Genomic DNA, 19,319 nt, shown 5'->3' with positions numbered 1-19,319 from the left:
CAAAGCACCTGAGGGCAGGACAAGAAGCAATGGGTGGAAACTAATCAAGGAGAGAAGCAACCTAGAACTAAGGAGAAATTTCCTGACAGTTAGAACAATTAATCAGTGGAACAACTTGCCTCCAGAAGTTGTGAATGCTCCAACACTGGAAATTTTTAAGAAGATGTTGGATAACCATTTGTCTGAAGTGGTGTAGGGCTTCCTGCCTAAGCAGGGGTTGGATGTATATGAATCTTCCTTCACTTTTTTCACTCCAGAATTCGCCACCCTATTCTGAGATCTTTCTCTTCACTGATGCAACTGCTAAAGATGCTCACCTGAAGAACAGCGTGGATTTCATTCAGGAAAAGAAGTGCAAGGTCACCTGGGCCTTTAAAAGTCTTTAATGAAGAGTTTGGACAACCGTTTGTCTAAAATGGTGTAGGGTTTCCTGCTTGGGCAGGCAGTTGGACTGGAAGCGTTCCAAGGTCCCTTCTAACTCTGTTATTCTGTTATTTTATTATTCTGTCAAATCAGTCAATGTATACAAGATGATGGTTCCAGGTTCTCGTATTGCTAGTTCCAGAGAGTGAAAGGAAAAACACACAATCAGATTCATTGTGGTGGAGCATTGTCTACTATGTGTCAAGGGATAGAGGGGGAGAGGTAGAGACACAGAGAGAGAAAGAGTGGGAAGGAGAGAGAGAGAGAGAGAGAGAGAGAGAGAGAGAGAGAGAGAGAATGAGCACTTTATCAGCTACTTCTTGCAGTTTTACAGTTGGAGTGTTTGTGTGTGTGTGTATTTGTGTGCACGCACTCGTGCTTATGTGCCTTCACTCTTAGAGGCTGTTATCTTGGCCAACCAAACTGACTGCTTTGCCAGCCAAGTTCTCAGAAACAGCCCAGATCTTAACTGTCAACATGCAGGGAGTTTGTGCAAAGTGAGGGAAAGAAAAATTAAAAAAAAGTCAAGACAGAGACCCACAAAAAACGAGAGGCGAGATGTTGTGAGATTGGGGAATAAAACTGTTGACATGGGGGTGGGGGGACTCTCTGTAGCTTCCACTATCTGACATTGCACTTGTCTAAATCATTCCAGAACAATTTGCTTCTGGCTGGACTTTATTGCTCACTTCTTGTTACGTTGCCCAGACTGGTATGTGTTAAATCCAGGGGGTGGGAGATAAAGACAAGGAAGCAGACAGACCAGAAATGCTTCAATTTGGTGCAGGTGCCTTTAGCCATTTAGGTCACATGCGTGTCATAAGTTGGGTAGGGCTTGAAGAGTTGACCTTGGAGGCAGAAATCTAATCTCCCAATTGGCTAATTAAACAGAAGAGCCCTCAAATTCAACACAATGGCTTACCCCAGGGGTGAAATCCAGCAGGTTCTGACAGGTTCTGGAGAACCGGGGGAAGAAATTTTGAGTAGTTCGGAGAACCGGCAAATAACAGCTCTGGCTGGCCCCAGAGTGGGGGGTGGGGGTGGGGATTTTGCAGTATCCTTCCCCTGGAGTGGGGTGGGAATGGGGATTTTGCAGTATCCTTCCCCCAGGAGTGGTGTGGGAATGGAGATTTTGCAGTATCCTTCCCCTGGAGTGGGGTGGGAATGGGGATTTTGCAGTATCCTTCCCTTGCCATGCCCACCAAGCCACACCCACAGAATCGGTAGTAAAAAAAAATGATTTTCACCACTGGCTTACCCCCTCTGATAAACATGATTTCCTATGTTAAATTTGCCTTTATTACTTTATAAGTAACAGCAGCAGCCGGGCTTGGATATTCTTTCCTCCTCCTATTTTCCTGTCAACAACCACCCTGTGAGGTGGGTTGGGCTGAGAGAGCGAGAGAGATATGGCCTTCAAGCCTAAAGTGGGACTAGAACTCTCAGTCTTCTGATTTCCAGACTAGCATCTTAACCACTGCACCAAATTGGCTCTCCAAATTCTTCAGTGATCTACAGTCATTCCTTCCTGCTATTAACAAATGTGGGATGTTGTTTTTCTTTCCTCTCATCTTGCAATGAGCCAGCCTTACCATTAGGGAGACTGAGGCAGAGGATGGTGAAAATGGGAAGAAGGTTTTGGAGGACTGGGATATGAACCAAGTCCAGTGGTGGGCTGCTGCCAGTTCGGGTGAACCGGTAGTTCTGACGATCAGCTGGCCCCACCCACCCACCCCTGCTCTATCCTGTCTTATATTTCCTTCTTTCTGGCTCAACTGATTCGTGCAGCACAGCTGATTTCCGTGCCTCCACTGTTCTACTTACCAGGGCTGCCTTCAAAGGTAAGCAGCTGAGCTTCAAATTGCTGTATTTTGAACGCTGTGTGCAAGTGCGTTAGTTGTGCCTCCGTGCAAATCACGCGCTCACAGAACCAGTTGTTAAACCGGTTGCAGCCCACCACTGGCCAAGTCGAAATGAAACTCAGCTCCTACCCTAGTTGATCTCTACCTCCCTGCCTGGCCTCCATCCAGCCTAAATGTTATATAAGGGGACATCCAAAAATTTGGGGGAAGGTACTTGGTCTCGTTGGTTCTTCTTCTAATTTTAGGGGAACATCTTCTAACTTTACTTGTGTCATTCCCTGCTCTTCTCCCTCAATCTCCACCAAGCTTTACATTTCTCAACTTCAATGGCAATTGACCTGATGAAGAATTCTGTAAACAAAGAGCTTCTTCCAGGGGTGAAATGCTCCCGGTTCGGACCGGATTGCCTGATCCGGTAGTGATGGCGGCGGGTGGTTCGGAGAACCGGTAGCAAAAATCCCTGCCCCCCCCATTCCCAGCTGAGCCACGCAATCATCAGAGGCTTTTTTTTTTACTTGTAAAAGCATTTTTTCTTCGGCCCAAAAAATGCTTTTGAAAGTAAAAAAAAAAGCCTCTTATGATCGCATGGCTCAGCTGGGATCGTCAGAGCCTTTTAAAAGCATTTTGCCTACAACCTCTTCCGCTGAAAAATCCCTGCTCCCTCCCCCAGCTGAGTTGCCTGATCATCAGAGGCTTTTTTTCTTTTAAAAACAAACAAACAAAAAAAACATTTAAAGGAAAACCAAAAAAAGTTGGCCATGCCCACCCAGTCACATTACCCCCACCCCCACCAAGCCACACCCACAGAATTGGTAGTAACAAATTTTATATTTCACCACTGGGTTCTTCTAAGAGAAATGAATGCCATAAGGAAAGATATATATACTGCTCAAAAAAATAAAGGGAACACAAGCAGAAGACATCCGAGATCTGAATGAATGAAATAGCCTTATTAAATACTTTGTTCTTTACATACAGTAGTTTATACACTGCTCAAATAACTAAAGGGAACACAAAACTACTGTATGTAATGAACAAAGTATTTAATAAGGCTATTTCATTCATTCAGATCTCGGATGTCTTCTGCTTGTGTTCCCTTTATTTTTTTGAGCAGTGTAGATGAAGCAGTTGATAATGCTGGTAGATTAGAAAGTCTATGAAATTCCTTATTATAAGATTAAGAGTTCAGATGGTGCTTCATCTAGTCCTTATGATCAATTAGAATTATTATATTCTCGCAAAGGAGTTGATGTCCAGTTGCATCTAAAATTAACCGTTCAACCTGTGTGTCTAAATATGGTTCATCGATGATGCAGTTTTCCATTCTTAAATAAGAGGACTTACTCATAGTCCCATAAAACAGATTAATTATACAATGTGACTGCAGGCTCTTGAGGTCTTGTTTATAAATATAAACCCCATGCAAGGCAGTTTGCAAGACGATTTGCTGGAGTGAAGTCGGTGAGTGATCTGTTCATAGATGGGGACTGCATGGGAATTCTAGGATATATACTTTATGCAATTAAATGAACAAACAATAAATTATTTTCCAGTAGAAGAGGCCTATGAAATGTCCCTTATCCAATGATTTTGCAAAGTGCTTCCTGATCTTCTGGGAGACTTCAGTACGCATTTTGAATTTTAATGTTTCATGAAACATTAATACAATCCTTTATATTTCTACTCTGACCATAAGGACATTCTCTGGAAACTATTTATTTGATTGTAGTGGTATAAGTTACCGGTAGTTCATCTAACCATTAATTTTTCACGTTGCCCAGAGTCTTTATTTTGGTATATAGTACATTCATGAACAAAATATGTCCAGGTTTGTTATCTTGCAAAACGTCTGGGCGTGTCATTCAATAGTTTACTTAGAATTGGTCTTCTTTTTTTTAACGTTCACCTCCTTTCCAATTTCTCTAGAAATGTCACTTGTTAAGGAGAGAGGTACTTACATATAAACCAGATGTGGGTTTCAGCAGGTTCTGACCACTTCTGGAAAACTGGTAGCGGAAACTTTGAGTAGTTTGGCAAACTGGTAAATAACACCTCTGATTGGCCCTGCCCCCATCTATTCTCTGCCTCCTGAGTCCCAGCTGATTGGGAGGAAGTGGGGATTTTGCAGTAACCTTCCCCTGGAGTGGGGAAGGAATGGGGATTTTACAGTATCCTTCCCCTGGAATGGGGAGGGAATGGAGATTTTACAGTATCCTTCCCCTGCCATGTCCACCAAGCCACACCCACAGAACCAGTAGTAAAAATTTTTGAATCCCACCACTGATATAAGCGCCTACTCAAGATTTTCCTTGTTTCCCTTCTGCTTCTGTAGCATATATTCAGATGAAAAGCTACGTTAAAAATGTAAATATTTGCTCAAAAAGCTCTGCAATGGATTGAAATCTCCCTTAAAATGAGGTCAAGTCTTAGTGAGTACGTGAACGTATTTATGAAATTTCCTTGTTACTGGCTTTTTTCCCCCGCTTTTTTCTTTTAAAATAATAATCGCCTGGGGATTGTGGTATAGTCTCCCACTGAAATACTTGCCAAGCTGATGCTGCTTAGTTTTTTGAACAAGTTCAGGCAAGGTCACCTCTAAGGACTAATATCTGCTGTAGTTTGCCATTGGTCAAGATATATACTCAAAATAGCAGAGTTCGGTCAATAATAAAGTTACTTATCAACTTAATCAAACATGTTGCCCCTGCAAACATATCTGCTTATGGGATTGTGGTAAACTGTTGAAGGACACACACAAAATAAAAAGGTCAAAATGTTACTGGATCCAGAGATAGACAGTGAAATGAACAGGCTGAAGGGGCTGTAATTTGGGGAGTTCGATGACCAATCCGTCACACAAAATAGATCACTTGGATCTTTTGGTCTTTCTACCCGATGTGATTATTCAAAAATAGCATTTCCCTTTTCCTGTCCCCATGTGGATCTTAGGAGAGCACAGCCCATCCTTCTTTCATTGTGGAACACTAATTAACTTTACTATAACTGAAGATTGGTATTTATTTGTGTATGCATGATAAAATGCAGTTTCAAAAAAATCGAGAACAAGAACAAGAAAGCCAAATAAACCAAAAGCTTTTCCAAAAGTTACTATTCTAGCACATCCTAGGGAAAAAAGTTATTTATTTATTAAATCTATTTGCCACCCATCCGGGAAGCTATATTTTATCAAAGTTATGTTCTTATGTTTGTTTGTTTGTTTGTTTGTTTGTTTGTTTGAATGATCGATTGTTCATTCATTCATCATTCATTCATTCATTCATTCATTCATTCATTCATTCATTCAATTTCTATAGCCGCCCCTCTTAGTCAGTGACTCTGGCTGACTTACAGTTCAAAAACTACAGCTAGTGCTCAACTTACAACAGTTCATTTAGTGACCATTTGAAGTTGCAGTGGCACTGAAAAAGTGACTTATGACAATTTTTCACACTTATGACCATTGCAGCATCTCCACGGTCATGTGATCAAAATTCAGACTTTTGGCAACTGACTCATACTTATGATGGTTGCAGTGTCCCGGGGTCATGTGAGATCACCTTTTGCAAATTTCTGACAAGCAAAGTCAATGGGGAAGCCAGATTCACTTAACAACCATTTTACTAACTTAACTGCACTTGATTCACTTAACAAGCGTGGCAAGAAAAGTCATAAAACAGGGCAAAATTCATTTAACCAGTGTCTCACTGAGCAACAGAAATTTGGGGCTCAATTAAGATCGTAAGTCGAGGACTACCTGCATTCTTATGTTTATTTATTTATTTATTCAATTTCTATAGCCACCTGTCTCAATCAATGATTCGGTGGCTTACAATTTGCACACTATATTACAAATCAAAATGCTAAAAACTTTTTAAAACAATAAAAACAATAGAGACGTCCAAAATAAATATACATAGCAGACAGGATACTCGGCCAGTTAGCAAAATAGCCATGAAAGGGGCTCTTAGCACATTCAGTGTCCCGGGCATGGGAACAATAGCAGAACCTTTAAGTATAATCTTTGAAAAATCTTTCAGGACCAGCTCCTTGCTCAACCAATGGTTACTAGCCACGGTCATCCCTATCTTCAAAAAGGGAGACCCCAGCCTAGTTGAAAATTACAGACCAATCTCTTTATGTTGCGTCACCTGCAAAGTCATGGAATCAATCATTAACCAATCCATTACCCTCCACCTAGACAAACAACCTACTCTCCAACAAACGATTTGGTTTCAGAAAAAAAATTATCCTGTAATCTGCAACTACTACACTGCAAAAACATATGGACTACACATCTTGATCAGGGCAAAGCAATAGACGCAATTTACATAGACTTCTGTAAAGCCTTTGATTCAGTGGTATACGACAAACTACTTCTAAAACTAAATGGCATTTCTGCATAAATGGATAACTGCTTTCCTGTCAAACAGGCAACAAGTGGTCAAAATAGGAAGCGCTCTATCAAATCCTGTACCTGTTAACAGCGGTGTTCCCCAAGGCAGCATTTTAGGACCAACACTCTTTATACTTTACAACATAACCAGGTTTTTAAGGCTTCACAAAAGGCTGATAAGATTTGGGGCCATTTTAATCTCCTTCTGTGCCTCAGCATCCGTTCCTCCATTTTGAAGGATAGGGCTCAGCTTTAACCTTCTGCTGTGCTCAGTCATTCTCTGTTCTTTTCTATGGTTGAAATCTCAAGTTGCTTCTCTTGACCAAAGAGAAAACAACATGGTGGGGTGGCCTGCAATGCCTGAGGGAGCAAGGAAGGGCTGCGCAACTGACTGTACAATGACAATACAGAAGTGAGGACCTCAGCTCACAGCAATTCTCTTTCTTCTATAGGTTCAGATAAATGTATCCAATATGGACCATCCCTTGGACTGCCTTGGGCATCTCCTGTGGATGCTGATGTTGGTTCATTTGCCACTGCAAGAAGTCCATGGGTTTTTCCCCAACATCTGGTCTCGGACCATGGGCTTCACCTGGGGATCCATCACCCACCAGGACATGACTGAAGATGCAATTCTGAACATCACTCTTCGCCTCTTTTCGGAGATGCCTCACCCTACCAAGGGGAATCGCATCCAAGAAAAGGACTTTAAGGTGAGAGAGAACTGGACGTGGATACCTGAAAGGAACGTGAGGTGAAAGGAGCAGAGATATCTGCAGCAAAGTGGGACACGTTACAGCCGGGGTGGACAATTAATTTTCCCAAGGGACCACATGAGGAGTTTTACTGTTGAAGAGGGCTGAACCAACAGAGCTGTGAAGATGCATTGAGACGCATACATGCACATACATAAATTGAAAAAAATAGTGGTAACCTTCAAATTGAAAACAATGCAGTTGTATTGCATGCATGGTGTTCACTTATTTACATCTTTCCCCCCCTAATTTCCAATTGACCTAATGTTGTGGGACAGGGACAGCCAGTGTGCTAGATGTGGCCTGGAAGCCATTAAATGCCCAAATCTGAGTTATAGCAACCCTGTTCCTCAATGACATTCAAATCAAATAACTTTATTGCGGCCATTAATCAGCAGGAAAAAAAGAGAGGAGAAAATAGGGTTTTTTAAGATATTTTATTTATACGTTTTTTAATAAACATATTAAAATGTTTAATGTTTAATAAACATAAAAAATCAATGTCTACATGAACAGTGTGTTGTCTGAGTACAATTAATTTTGAGAAATCATAATAGTGATAATATTCATAATATTAATAATTACATAATAAAAATATTTGCTTATCCATTTCAATATACCTTCGTATAATTAATTATTCTCTTAAGCTTTTCAAATTCTAACTTCTGTTTCTGTTAGCTAGCCATTGATAAAACCCATCCCATGTTAAAAAAATATTTTGTTTCTTCCTTCTTTTTAATTTTAATTGTCAATCTGTCCAGAAAAAAATAGTTTTTGAATATCCAGAACATTCAGTAATAAATAAGGAAGAATGATGCACTTAAAAAATGCTTAAAAGCATCGTTCTTATTAATAAATAATAAGATAATTAGTTAGTAAATTATTAGTTATCCTTAGTTAGTTAGTAAAACTTATTAGTAAGTTAGTAAAACTAACCTAAAATCTAGAGTTATAGAGCCCCTAACAAATCTGAGGAAGGTACAATACAATAGCTGGCATAATAATAATAAAAAAAGACCAATGGGTAATGCTGAGACAGAGCTAATCCCTGCTCAAACAAGTTCATTTGCTTTTAATTAGTCTTTGTCTAATTTTGTATGCCACTGCACAGAACCTGGTAATCTTATATGTTATTTTGGAATTAATATCAGAAAGTAAGAATTGCTTGTAGCTCAAATGACATTGTACAAAGCCCTCCTTTATTTACCTGAATTGCAATGCCACGGGAGGGGGGGATCTTGCTCAGACACCCCTAAAGTGCATCTTGTTCACTGCTTATCAGCAAAAAAACAAAAACAAAAAAAACAAACAAACAAAAAACAGGCATTCTAGCCAGCTCACTTGGTTTTTGCTGCCAATTACCATAATTGCCAATTCCCAGTTGAGGACAGTTCCTTTATCCTTGTAGGTGACAGAGGGTGCTAGTCAGAGGTGGGTTTCAGCAGGTTCTGACCAGTTCTGGAGAACCGGTAGCGGAGATTTTGAGTAGTTCGGACAACCACTAAATATCACCTCAGACTGGCGCCACCCCCATCTGTTCTCTGCATCCTGAGTCATAGCTGATCGGGAGGAAATGGGGATTTTGCATTAACCTTCCCTTGGAGTGGGGTGGGAATGGAGATTTTACAATATCCTTCCCCTGCCATGCCCACCAAGCCATGCCATGCCCACCAAGCCATGCCACGCCCACCAAGCCATGCCCACAGAACCGATAGTAAATTTTTTTGAATCCTACCACTAGTGCTGTTACTGATGTTTTCAAGTACACAAACAACCCGATTTTATGACATATTCTGCAACAGTCATTCGGGGCAGTCATTAAGCGAACATGGCAGTCGTTAAGCAAAGCCATTGTTTGCAAGGAGTATCTTTTGCCAGAAACTGGAAGTAGTTTTGCCGGTTTCCAGCAAAACATGTCGTAAATCACGGTCATATGACCGCAGAATGCCACAAACGGCCATAAATGTGGGCTGGTTGCCAAGTGTCCAAAATGAGATCACATGACCCTGAGGGGGCAGTGTCAGAACTTTGAATCAGGGCCATAAGATTTTGGAGGGTTTGTCGGCACCTTGAGTGGCTGCTAATCAAACCGGTCATTAAGTGAGGACTACCTGCCTAATAAAAAACTTTGAAGAATTGGAAAAAAGGTGGCATTTACAGGAAGGAGCAAGGCTGGGTGTGGAATTCTGGGAATTGAAGTCCACACCTCTTAAACTTGCCACGGTTGAGAAAAATTGGCCCTTCAAATTCAGTCCATCTATCCAAAGTATGTATTTCCGTTGAAGACCTATCCTTTCATTTCCCCTCAACACACTCTTCCTTCTCTACTTTATGGAGGGGTAGGGAACACAAGGACTTATCTAACATTTTTTAAAATGTTACATCTGATTCCACCTCAACAGGACAAGACCCTATTGGCTGATGACATCTTTGCTGCTTTCTATGGTCCTGAGGTGTCCGCCAAGCGTTTCCGTGGAGCCGTCGCAGAAGTGGCCAACGCCAATGCCGCCATGGACTTTGGGAATACGACCCGTGATGAGCCCGTTTTCCACTTCGATTCGGAGCTCATTCACTCCGCCAATAGCTGGCTGTTGCACATTCGCCAAGAGATCCTTCAAGCTGTGCGTTCTGAGCAATATGGCATTGCCCGAAAAAAGCTGGGACAGCTGCTCCATTCCTTGCAGGTATCCACCACAATGTACCGACTTCAAAATTAAGATAGCAGGGAAGATGGCAGCCTTCTTGGTGGTAGCCCCACTTCTATAGATGTAATGGTCTGTGGGAATATGTTTAACATCAGAGTTCCAAGTAATAGACCCATAGCAAGAAAAACTCTGAGGCAGATGAATTCCTCAAGGAATAGATATTGGAGATACTATATTGGCACAAATCTGGTGAAAACCAACTCTGAAGGTTCCTGCGGTTTTCACCTAACTAAAAGAGAAAGTTTTCTCTGAACTCCAAACAATCACCCACATGGTCCAATCAAGATGCTGTTTGGTTGCCTGGCAACATCACTCCTCCTTCCACAGTCCAGGTGTGAGAATGTCCTTGGTTCCCAAGAGAAAGTATTTTATTTTGGCTACAAACCCCAGCTATCTCTAATCCCCCCTCCCTATCCTCTATCTTTTATAGGTAGTTCTCGAATTGCAACTGTAATGAAGCCTACCAATTATGGTCATAAGTCATAACAGTCATAAAACCATATCTCAGCATGTGGTACCCAGATATACAGGTTAAATACAGTTAGTCCTTGTTTAAGTAACTGAGTTGGGACCAGCAATTCAGCAGTTATGCAAAGTGGTTGCTAAGTGAAACAGCAACTGTGCTTAGGATCTTAACTTCAGCTTTCTTATGCTTTAGATACCTATAAATCATAAAAATTCAGTTTCAGGCAAGCCCCCCCCCCAGCAATAAACGTCCATTGGAGAACCAAGATTCGCTGAACAGTCATGTGATTTGCTTAACAACTGTGGTAAAAAGTAGTCACAAAATCATCTCTGGTGACATATTGACTCCACTTATGACCACATCGATTTATGACCCAAATTCCAATCCTAACTGTGGTTGTAAATAGAGGACTACCTGTACGTGTTAAGAAATGAAGCTATCGAGGTTAGATAGAATAGTCTCTGGCCAGAAAAAGAACCATGGTCCATGTGATGGGCTTCCGGGGCCATCAGGAAAATGACCAAGGATCTGTTGACTTGAGAAAAGCCTAGAATTTAAACCTGGACCATATAGGGACTTTGATTTCTGCACCCGCCAATGGATAAATCTGTGTCTCTGTGGCTTCATTCTTATCCAATGAATAGACTAGCTGAGGCATGTCTGTAAACTTTATGCCAACTATCCCAGTCCTGAATAGGGGATTAAGTATCCAGAGAGACGAGAATGAATAGTTGTGCCTGGGGGAAGCATAACCAATTATGCCCCTCAATTAACTCCCTTATATTGTCTATTATGAATCAGCACGCCCTCATCTTCCTGCCTTTTTTATTTATTTATTTATTTTGTCGAGTACGTATTAGATAATATATATAAGTATAAGCATGAATTGAATATATAAAACGAATACAATTAAAGGGAACATTAGGACAGGGACGGTAGGCACGCTGGTGCTCTTACGCACTCCCCTTACAGGTCTCTTAGGAATGGGGTAAGGTCCACGGTAGACAGTCTTAGATTAAAATTTTGGCAGTTTTGGGATGAAACCACCGAGTCAGGTAGTGCATTCCAGGCATTGACCGCTCTGTTACTGAAGTCATATTTTCTGCAATCGAGTTTGGAGCGGTTTACCTTAAATTAGTATCTATTGTGTGCTCGTGTATTGTTGTGGTTGAAGCTGAAGTAATCATTGACAGGTAGGACATTGTAGCAGATAATTTTATGTACTACGCTTAGGTCATACCGAAGGTGGCGTAGTTCTAAATTTTCTAAGCCCAGAATTTCAAGCCTGGTGGCATAAGGTATTTTGTTGCGAGTACAGGAGTGGAGGACTCTTCTTGTGAAATATTTCTGGACACGCTCAATTGTATTAATGTCCGACATGCAGTGTGGGTTCTAGACAGATGAGCTGTATTCGAGAATTGGTCTAGCAAATGTTTTGTGTGCTCTGATTAGTAGTGTAAGATTACCGGAGAAGAACCTATGCAAGATTAGGTTTACAACTCTTAATGCCTTTTTGGTGATGTTGTTACAGTGGGCTTTGGCACTTAGTTCATTAGAGATGAGTACTCCAAGGTCCTTGACAGAGTGAGGATCATCTACAAGGTCGTGTCCAAGGTCTGCTTGTATTTTGTGTCCTTATTCTTTTTGCCAATGTGTAAGACGGAGCATTTGTTGAGATTTGGAGTTGCCAATTGTTTGACCACTCCGACACAAAGTCAAGGTCTTTTTGAAGGGTAGCAACATTGTTGGCGATGTTAAATAGTTTTACTTCATCGGCGAAGAGAACACAGTTTCAAATAGTCTTCAATTTTCTGCAAAATCTACGGGTAATCCTTGACTTGCAACTATTCAAAGTTACAACGGCATGGCACTGAAAAGAGTGGTTTAGGACTGGTCCACACACAACTGTCGCAGCATCCCCACAGTCACATGATCAAAATTCGAGCCCTTGGCAACTAACTGGCATGTATATGTAATATTTGCAGCATCTCGAGATCCTGCGATCACCGTCTGTGACCTTCCCAGATGGCTTCCGACACACAAAGTCAAATTCACTTAACGGCCACATGATTCATTTAACAACGGCAACAATTTGCTTATCAACCAAAGATTGTTAAAAATCCAAGCCTGACTTGCTTAATAGCAGATGGAAAATTCTGGCCCCAATTGTAGTTGTAAGTTGAGGACTGCCTGTACTGAAATCACACTCAAAAGAGTGAGAAGCTGTACCTGAATTTGCTAACTTTTCAATCAAAATGGAGGATCGAAATCCATAATTTAACAAAATCATAATACGGGAGCTGCTCACCCTCTTTTTTTCTGGCCAGGATTTCTACAGCCACAGTAACTGGGTAGAACTGGGATATGATGGAATACTCCTTGACTTGGTTCAGCCGGGCCGTGAAATTCAGTCTGTCGCTGAAGGTATGGATCGGGTACAATTTTTCTTTTTTACCTGAGTTTGCCTCCACATGAGATATCGTAAGAATAGAATAGAATAGAATAGAATAGAATAGAATAGAATAGAATAGAATAGAATAGAATAGAATAGAATAACAGAGTTGGAAGGGACCTTGGAGGTCTTCTAGTCCAACCCCCTGCCCAGGCAGGAAACCCTACACCACTTCAGACAAATGGTTATCCAACATCATCTTAAAAATTTCCAGTGTTGGGGCATTCACAACTTCTGGAGGCAAGTTGTTCCACTGATTAATTGTTCTCACTGTCAGGAAATTTCTCCTTAGTTCTAGGTTGCTTCTCTCCTTGATTAGTTTCCACCCATTGCTTCTTGTCCTGCCCTCAGGTGCTTTGGAGAATAGCTTGACTCCCTCTTCTTTGTGGCAGCCCCTGAGATATTGGAACACGGCTATCATGTCTCCCCTAGTCCTTCTTTTCATTAAACTAGACATACCCAGTTCCCGCAACTGTTCTTCATATGTTTTAGCCTCCAGTCCCCTAATCATCTTTGTTACTCTTCTCTGCACTCTTTCTAGAGTCTCCACATCTTTTTTTACATCGTGGCGACCAAAACTGGATGCAGTATTCCAAGTGTGGCTTTAGCAAGGCATTATAAAGTGGTATTAACACTTCACGTGATCTTGCTTCTATCCCTCTGTTTTGTTAGTGGGTATCAGACCCTGATTCACTCAGAGGACCTTGTTCTCAGCCTGCTGAGAATTTATTTATTTAGCCTGTTGGTTGATTTATTTATTTATTTGGTCAATTTATATAGCCTCCCATCCCCCCCAAAAATGATTCAGGGATGGTGAACAATATTTAAAATAAAAGTTAAAATGATTAGAATTCCAGCTACAAAAATTGAAATACAAAGCTGCCATGAGAAATACAAGGAGCCTTGATGGAGCAGCGGACTAAAGCACTATTAAATAGCACTTAGCTGCCAGCTGCGTGCAATTACTGCAAGTTCAAATCTCACCAGGCTCAAGGTTGACTCAGGCTTCCATCCTTCCAAGGTAGGTAAAATGAGGACCCGGATTGTGGGGGCAATAAGATGACTTTGTATAATAAAGAACACCACTGGGGGGGGGGGGTGAAAGCCCTACTAAGCAAAAGTATGAAGGTATTGCTTAAAGCATTATAAGCCTCCCTGAGTCTCCGGAGAAGGGCGGCATATAAATCGAACCAATAAATAAATAAATAAATAAATAAATAATAAATAAATAATCCTGGATTTACAAGCATTCGCTTAGTGATACTTTGAAGTTAACAATGGCACGGAGCATTTATTGATTTAGCGCCATTTATTTATTTATTTGGTCAATTTATATAGCTGCCCATATCAATGAATGATTTGGGGTGGTGAACAATATTTAAAATAAAAGTTAAAAAACAGTTAGAATCGCAGCTACAAAAATTGAAATTCATACCAGCTGAGAGAAATACAGGGAATCCTTGATTTGCAATCCTTGATTCAGTGACCTTGATTGATGCCAACAATGGCACTGAAAAAAAATTGACTTACAAACAATCCTCACACTTAAAAATGTTGCAGCAGCCCCAAGGTCACATGATCAAAACTGAGGGCAGGACAAGAAGCCATGGATGAAAACTAATCAAGGAGAGAAACAACCTAGAACTGAGGAGAAATTTCCTGACAGTTAGAACAATTAACCAGTGGAACGACTTGCCTCCAGAAGTTCTGAATGTTCCAACACTGGAAGTTTTTAAGAAGTGATTGGACAATGATATAGGGTTTCCTGCCTGAGCAGAGGGATGGACTAGAAGACCTCCAAGATCCCTTCCAACTCTGTTATTCTATATTCTAAAATTCAAGCGCTTGGCAACCAGCATGAATAGCAATAGGAATGGGAATGGGTATGAAAAAGAGATGAAAGTATGAAAAAGATCCTAAGTCACCTTTTTCGGTGCTGTTGTAACTTCAAACAGTCACTAGACAAATGGTTGTAAGTTGAGGACTACCTGTATTTCATTGTTGAAATTTTTTACAGACTTCCCGTAAAGCTTAAGAAAAAGATAATACAATGGAATGGAATGGAATGGAATGGAATGGAATGGAATGGAATAGAATAGAATAGAATAGAATAGAATAGAATAGAATAGAATAGAATAGAATAGAATAGAATAGAATAGAATAGAATAGAATAGAATAGAATAGAATAGAATAGTTGGAAGGAACCTTGGAGGTCTTCTAGTCCAACCCCCTGCTCAGGTAGGAAATCCTATACCATTTCAGACAAATGGTTCAGACAAATGGTTATAATGGTTGTAGGATCACATGATCACCGTCGACCTCCAAAACTGCTTTCCGACAAGCAAGCCAATGGGGGAAGCTGGATTCACTTAACGACTTCACTTAACAACTGCAGCAATTTGTTTAATAACTGTGGTAAAAAAAGGCTATAAAATTGGGCATGGGGAAAGTCGGCACGAAGAGGCCTGGTGGCGCAGTGATTGAAGTGCAGTATTGCAAGCAAACTCTGCCCACAGTCTGGAGTTCGATCCTGACACGGGGTTCAAGGTTGACTCAGTCTCCCATCCTTCCGTGATTGGTAAACTGAGGATCCAGATTGTTTGGGGGGAGGGGGTTGTGATATATGCAAATAATGCTTCTGCATTGTAAACCGCCCAGAGAGTGCCGTAAAGAACTCCGGAGTGGTATATAAGTCTAAATGCTATTGCTATTGCAAGATTTTGCCAAGGGAAAGAGAGAGAAAAGTGGAACTTGCATTCATTAGTAGTCCATTTTGCTGAGACCGAGGAGGATCTTGGGACCCCTGCCCGCCTGCCTTTTCTCCTACCCTCTTTTTTTTCACTCCACACTATTTCTCTTGTGCCTTTTCAGCTGGCATCCGGACTTGCCACGATTGCTCTGAATGGACTTGCAAAGGAAATCTCCTGGAGAAGCTTGCTGTTCTCACCACGGGTTACTATGGTTCCCATCCTGAAAAGCCTATTGGTATGTTTTTGTTGCCAATGGAGTGGGGGGGGGAAGGCTCTGTTTGGAAGCCAAGGATAATTTTTTTCCCCTCCCCTTAATACTATCAAAGGCAAAAAGCCTCATTTGTATTCTTCTTGCATCCTTAGAGAGTTGATGCTAAAATCTGTAAGGAGGAGAAAATGAGTTTTGGCACAGCTTCGAGAACTTTTTTTTTCCTCCCAAATGTGTTTCTTTGAGATGTTCTTTTCCATCAGCTGCCTGTTTTATTTATTTGGTGTCCGATATGTGTGTGTGTGTGTGTGTGTGTGAGAGAGAGAGAGAGAGAGAGAGAGAGCACTCCTGTGGAACTGTGGAGAATGGTAGGGCCTTTTCATAGATAATTGATGGGGGAATGAATGAATCTTTTCTGCTTTAGGATTTGGAGGGTTGTTATTCTTGTGTGTGTCCTCTGAAGCCTAGTGGAGCCTTCCATATTGTTTCTCTGACAGAGGAAGGGTGGGGGGAAATAGGATAATGGAAGCCTCTAGCAAAAGAGCTTTCTAGATCGGTCCAAAAATAAATCAGTTCCTTTATCAGTCCATCCTGGCCAAAAATTCTCTGATCTCTCTTTTTTTTTAAATGCAAGAAAATCCTTTTTTTTCTTTTGCACAAAACAGAGTGCAAAACATGTTCTAACATATGCACCTTGCGCAGAATTGCTGAAAAGTTTGGGCTGGTTGGATGAAATTATAGAGCAGAAAGACCCCCATAAAGATATTGTGACAGAGCTCATATTGGTAGGAGACTGGGAGGTTTAAAAACAACATATCATAAAAACCGTATAAATGGTTGTATGAAAAGCAGAGTATTCCACAGGAATGGTATTATTCCATTATTCCATATCTGCTGAATATAACACCATATTGACAACAGGAAGGGCATCCGGCCAGTAAATACTCAGCTCCATTCAGTTGGCCAGACTCCACCCCGCAAGGGATTATGAGATCATTAAATGGAGATGATGAGGATGATGGTATTATTCCATCCTTCTCCAAATGGAATTATTCTACCCGTCTCCACCTTTGCAGGTGAAGATGCTAGGCTGACAGTCTTTTTCCTCCTTCCTTTCTCCTCAGGGAAGTGCAGTCATGGTGGGAGGTTCGATGAGAGCCGCCATCAAGAACCTCGAGGCGGCATCAATAAGGACAGCGCCTCCATGTTCTTCTCGCCTCACCATTACCTGCACCAGAAGGCAGCTAGCCTGGCCCAGGAGGCCTCCATACACTTCCTGGAGAAGATGTGGCGAGAAATAGGGAACAGGCAATTTATGAGGTAATCCGGTCCGTTCTTTTAAGGTTCTTACAGTCACTTATGGATATGGGGATTGGCCGTAAATAGTCCCAGAGGCATTTTTCTGAAGTCTCCAGAATTTCCTCCAACCATTAGTCCTGAAATTAGGTATAGGACAGTGGTGGTATTCAGCAGATTCCATCCGGTTCGGGAAAACCGGTGGTGGTGGCGGGAGGCTCCGCCAACTCACCCGGATGTAATCACGTCCTTTTTTTGATGCTCTGCGCATACGTGGAAAGTCCTGTGCATGCGGGGAGATAGCGTGAACTGGTATTCCACCCGTGGTATAGGACCATTTTACATTGATTTTACACTCCCATTGAGGCAGATTAGAAAGCCTATAAATTTATATGCTGACCATTTTACAATAGAGCGACTCTAAAGAAATTAAAAGACCATACCTATCTCTTGTGGCAAGCAGCATTGTGTTAAATGGCTGAAAAGAATTAAGGAACAGCAAGCCAAAGAAATTACAGGGACAAATGAGGAAAAGAAGATGAAAAGCAATGCATGAATCAGAGTTTAGTAGAAGCAAGGATAATTGGCAAATTTGCCATATCTCTCCATCTTTGCCAGTTATCCTTGCTTCTACTATACACTGATTCATGCATTGCTTTTTGATCTTCATTAAATTTCTCATCTCTTTTTGAGGCTCTCACGTCATGTTTCTCATCTCCTTCTTCACAACCCATTGGCTTTTCTGTTCTGTGTTTGTTCTGTGTTTTAATTCTCTATTTGCTTTCTCTATGTGACTGAACCACATCAATGTTCCTCTTTCATCCTTGCTTTTGTATGAATCCACATTCTTTCATCGCTCGTTCATTTTTGAGCCCTTCTCTTCTCGTTTCATTAAGCACGTTCCTTTCCCATCACATTCAAATTACTTTCTCCTGTCAACCTCAATTTTCATTTACTCATAACAAAGCAAGCAGAAGTGTCCTTTTTATATCCAGTCATCCCGGCTTCTTTAAACAAACACACATTTTCAGTTGTCTTGACAATCATTAATTCCTTATGATAGGCCACATGCTGCCTAATACTCTGAAAAATTTCCCTATTCATCAGTTCCATGTAACTGTCAAACAAGGCCCTCTTGATTTACAGGATATTAAATTTCAGATCTCTTCTCTTCCTTGCACTGTACAGTTTAACAGTTGCTGTAAATCAATAGAGATGACAGCCAAGAAGATAGTATTGGCTGAATACAGCAATAGACACCCAATTATACACATGCATGTTCCATTTTAAAATGTAATTTTTATTAATTTTTAATAAGTGTTATCACAAACATATAAAAACGAATGTAAAATAATGAAGAGCAGAAGCGGGAAAGGAAAAAACAGAAGGAAAGAGAGAGAGAAAGAAAGAAAGAGAAAAAGAAAGATGAAAGGAAAGAGAAGAAAAGAAAGAAGAAAGAGAGAGAAAGGAGGGGAAGGAAGAAAGGAAGGAAAAGAAAGGGAGGGAGGAGAAAGGAAGAAGGAAGAATGATGAAAGGAAGAAGGGAGAAAGAAAGAGGGAGAAAGAAAAAGGAAGGAAAGAAGAAAAGGAGAGAGAAAGGGGAAGGAAGGAAGAGGGAGGGAGGGAGGGGAAAAAAAGGAAAAGAAAAAGAAAGAAGGAAGAAGGAAGGGAGAAAGAGAAAGAAAAAGAGAAAGAAAAAAAGAAAAAAGAGAGAAAGGAGGGGAAGGAAGAAAGGAAGGAAAAGAAAGAGGGAGGGAGGAGAAAGAAAGAAAAAGGAAGGAAGAATGAAGGAAGGAAGAAGGGAGAAAGAAAAAGGAAGGAAAGAAGAAAAGGAGAGAGAAAGGGGAAGGAAGGAAAAGGAAGGGAGGGAGAAAGAGAAAGAGAAAGAAAAGAAAAAAAGAGAGAAAGGAGGGGAAGGAAGAAAGGAAGGTAAAGGAAGGGAGGGAGAAAGAGAAAGAGAAAGAGAAAGAAAAGAAAAGAAAGACCGAAGGAAAGGAGAAAGAAAGAAA

The 19,319-nt window shown here is 41.0% G+C and overlaps 1 protein-coding gene across 1 annotated transcript in view; it reads left to right on the top strand.

Moving 5' to 3' along the window:
• Window positions 1-19,319, top strand: part of VWA7 (von Willebrand factor A domain containing 7) — a 44,979-nt gene that overhangs the window by 3,164 nt on the left and 22,496 nt on the right. The window contains exons 2-6 of the mRNA XM_070934313.1: window positions 7,131-7,391; window positions 9,836-10,117; window positions 12,932-13,028; window positions 15,928-16,041; window positions 17,139-17,334. Coding sequence (XP_070790414.1) covers window positions 7,131-7,391; window positions 9,836-10,117; window positions 12,932-13,028; window positions 15,928-16,041; window positions 17,139-17,334 — 950 coding nt within the window. The remainder of the gene's footprint in view (window positions 1-7,130; window positions 7,392-9,835; window positions 10,118-12,931; window positions 13,029-15,927; window positions 16,042-17,138; window positions 17,335-19,319) is intronic.

Source organism: Pituophis catenifer, unplaced genomic scaffold, assembly GCF_029215685.1.
Source record: "Pituophis catenifer annectens isolate HBS135680 unplaced genomic scaffold, rPitCat1.0.hap2 SCAF_2, whole genome shotgun sequence".
In the NCBI taxonomy this organism is placed as follows: Eukaryota; Metazoa; Chordata; class Lepidosauria; order Squamata; family Colubridae; genus Pituophis; species Pituophis catenifer.
The sequence above is the reverse complement of the archived record's forward strand: the minus strand, read 5'-3'. Positions and strand labels throughout refer to the sequence as shown.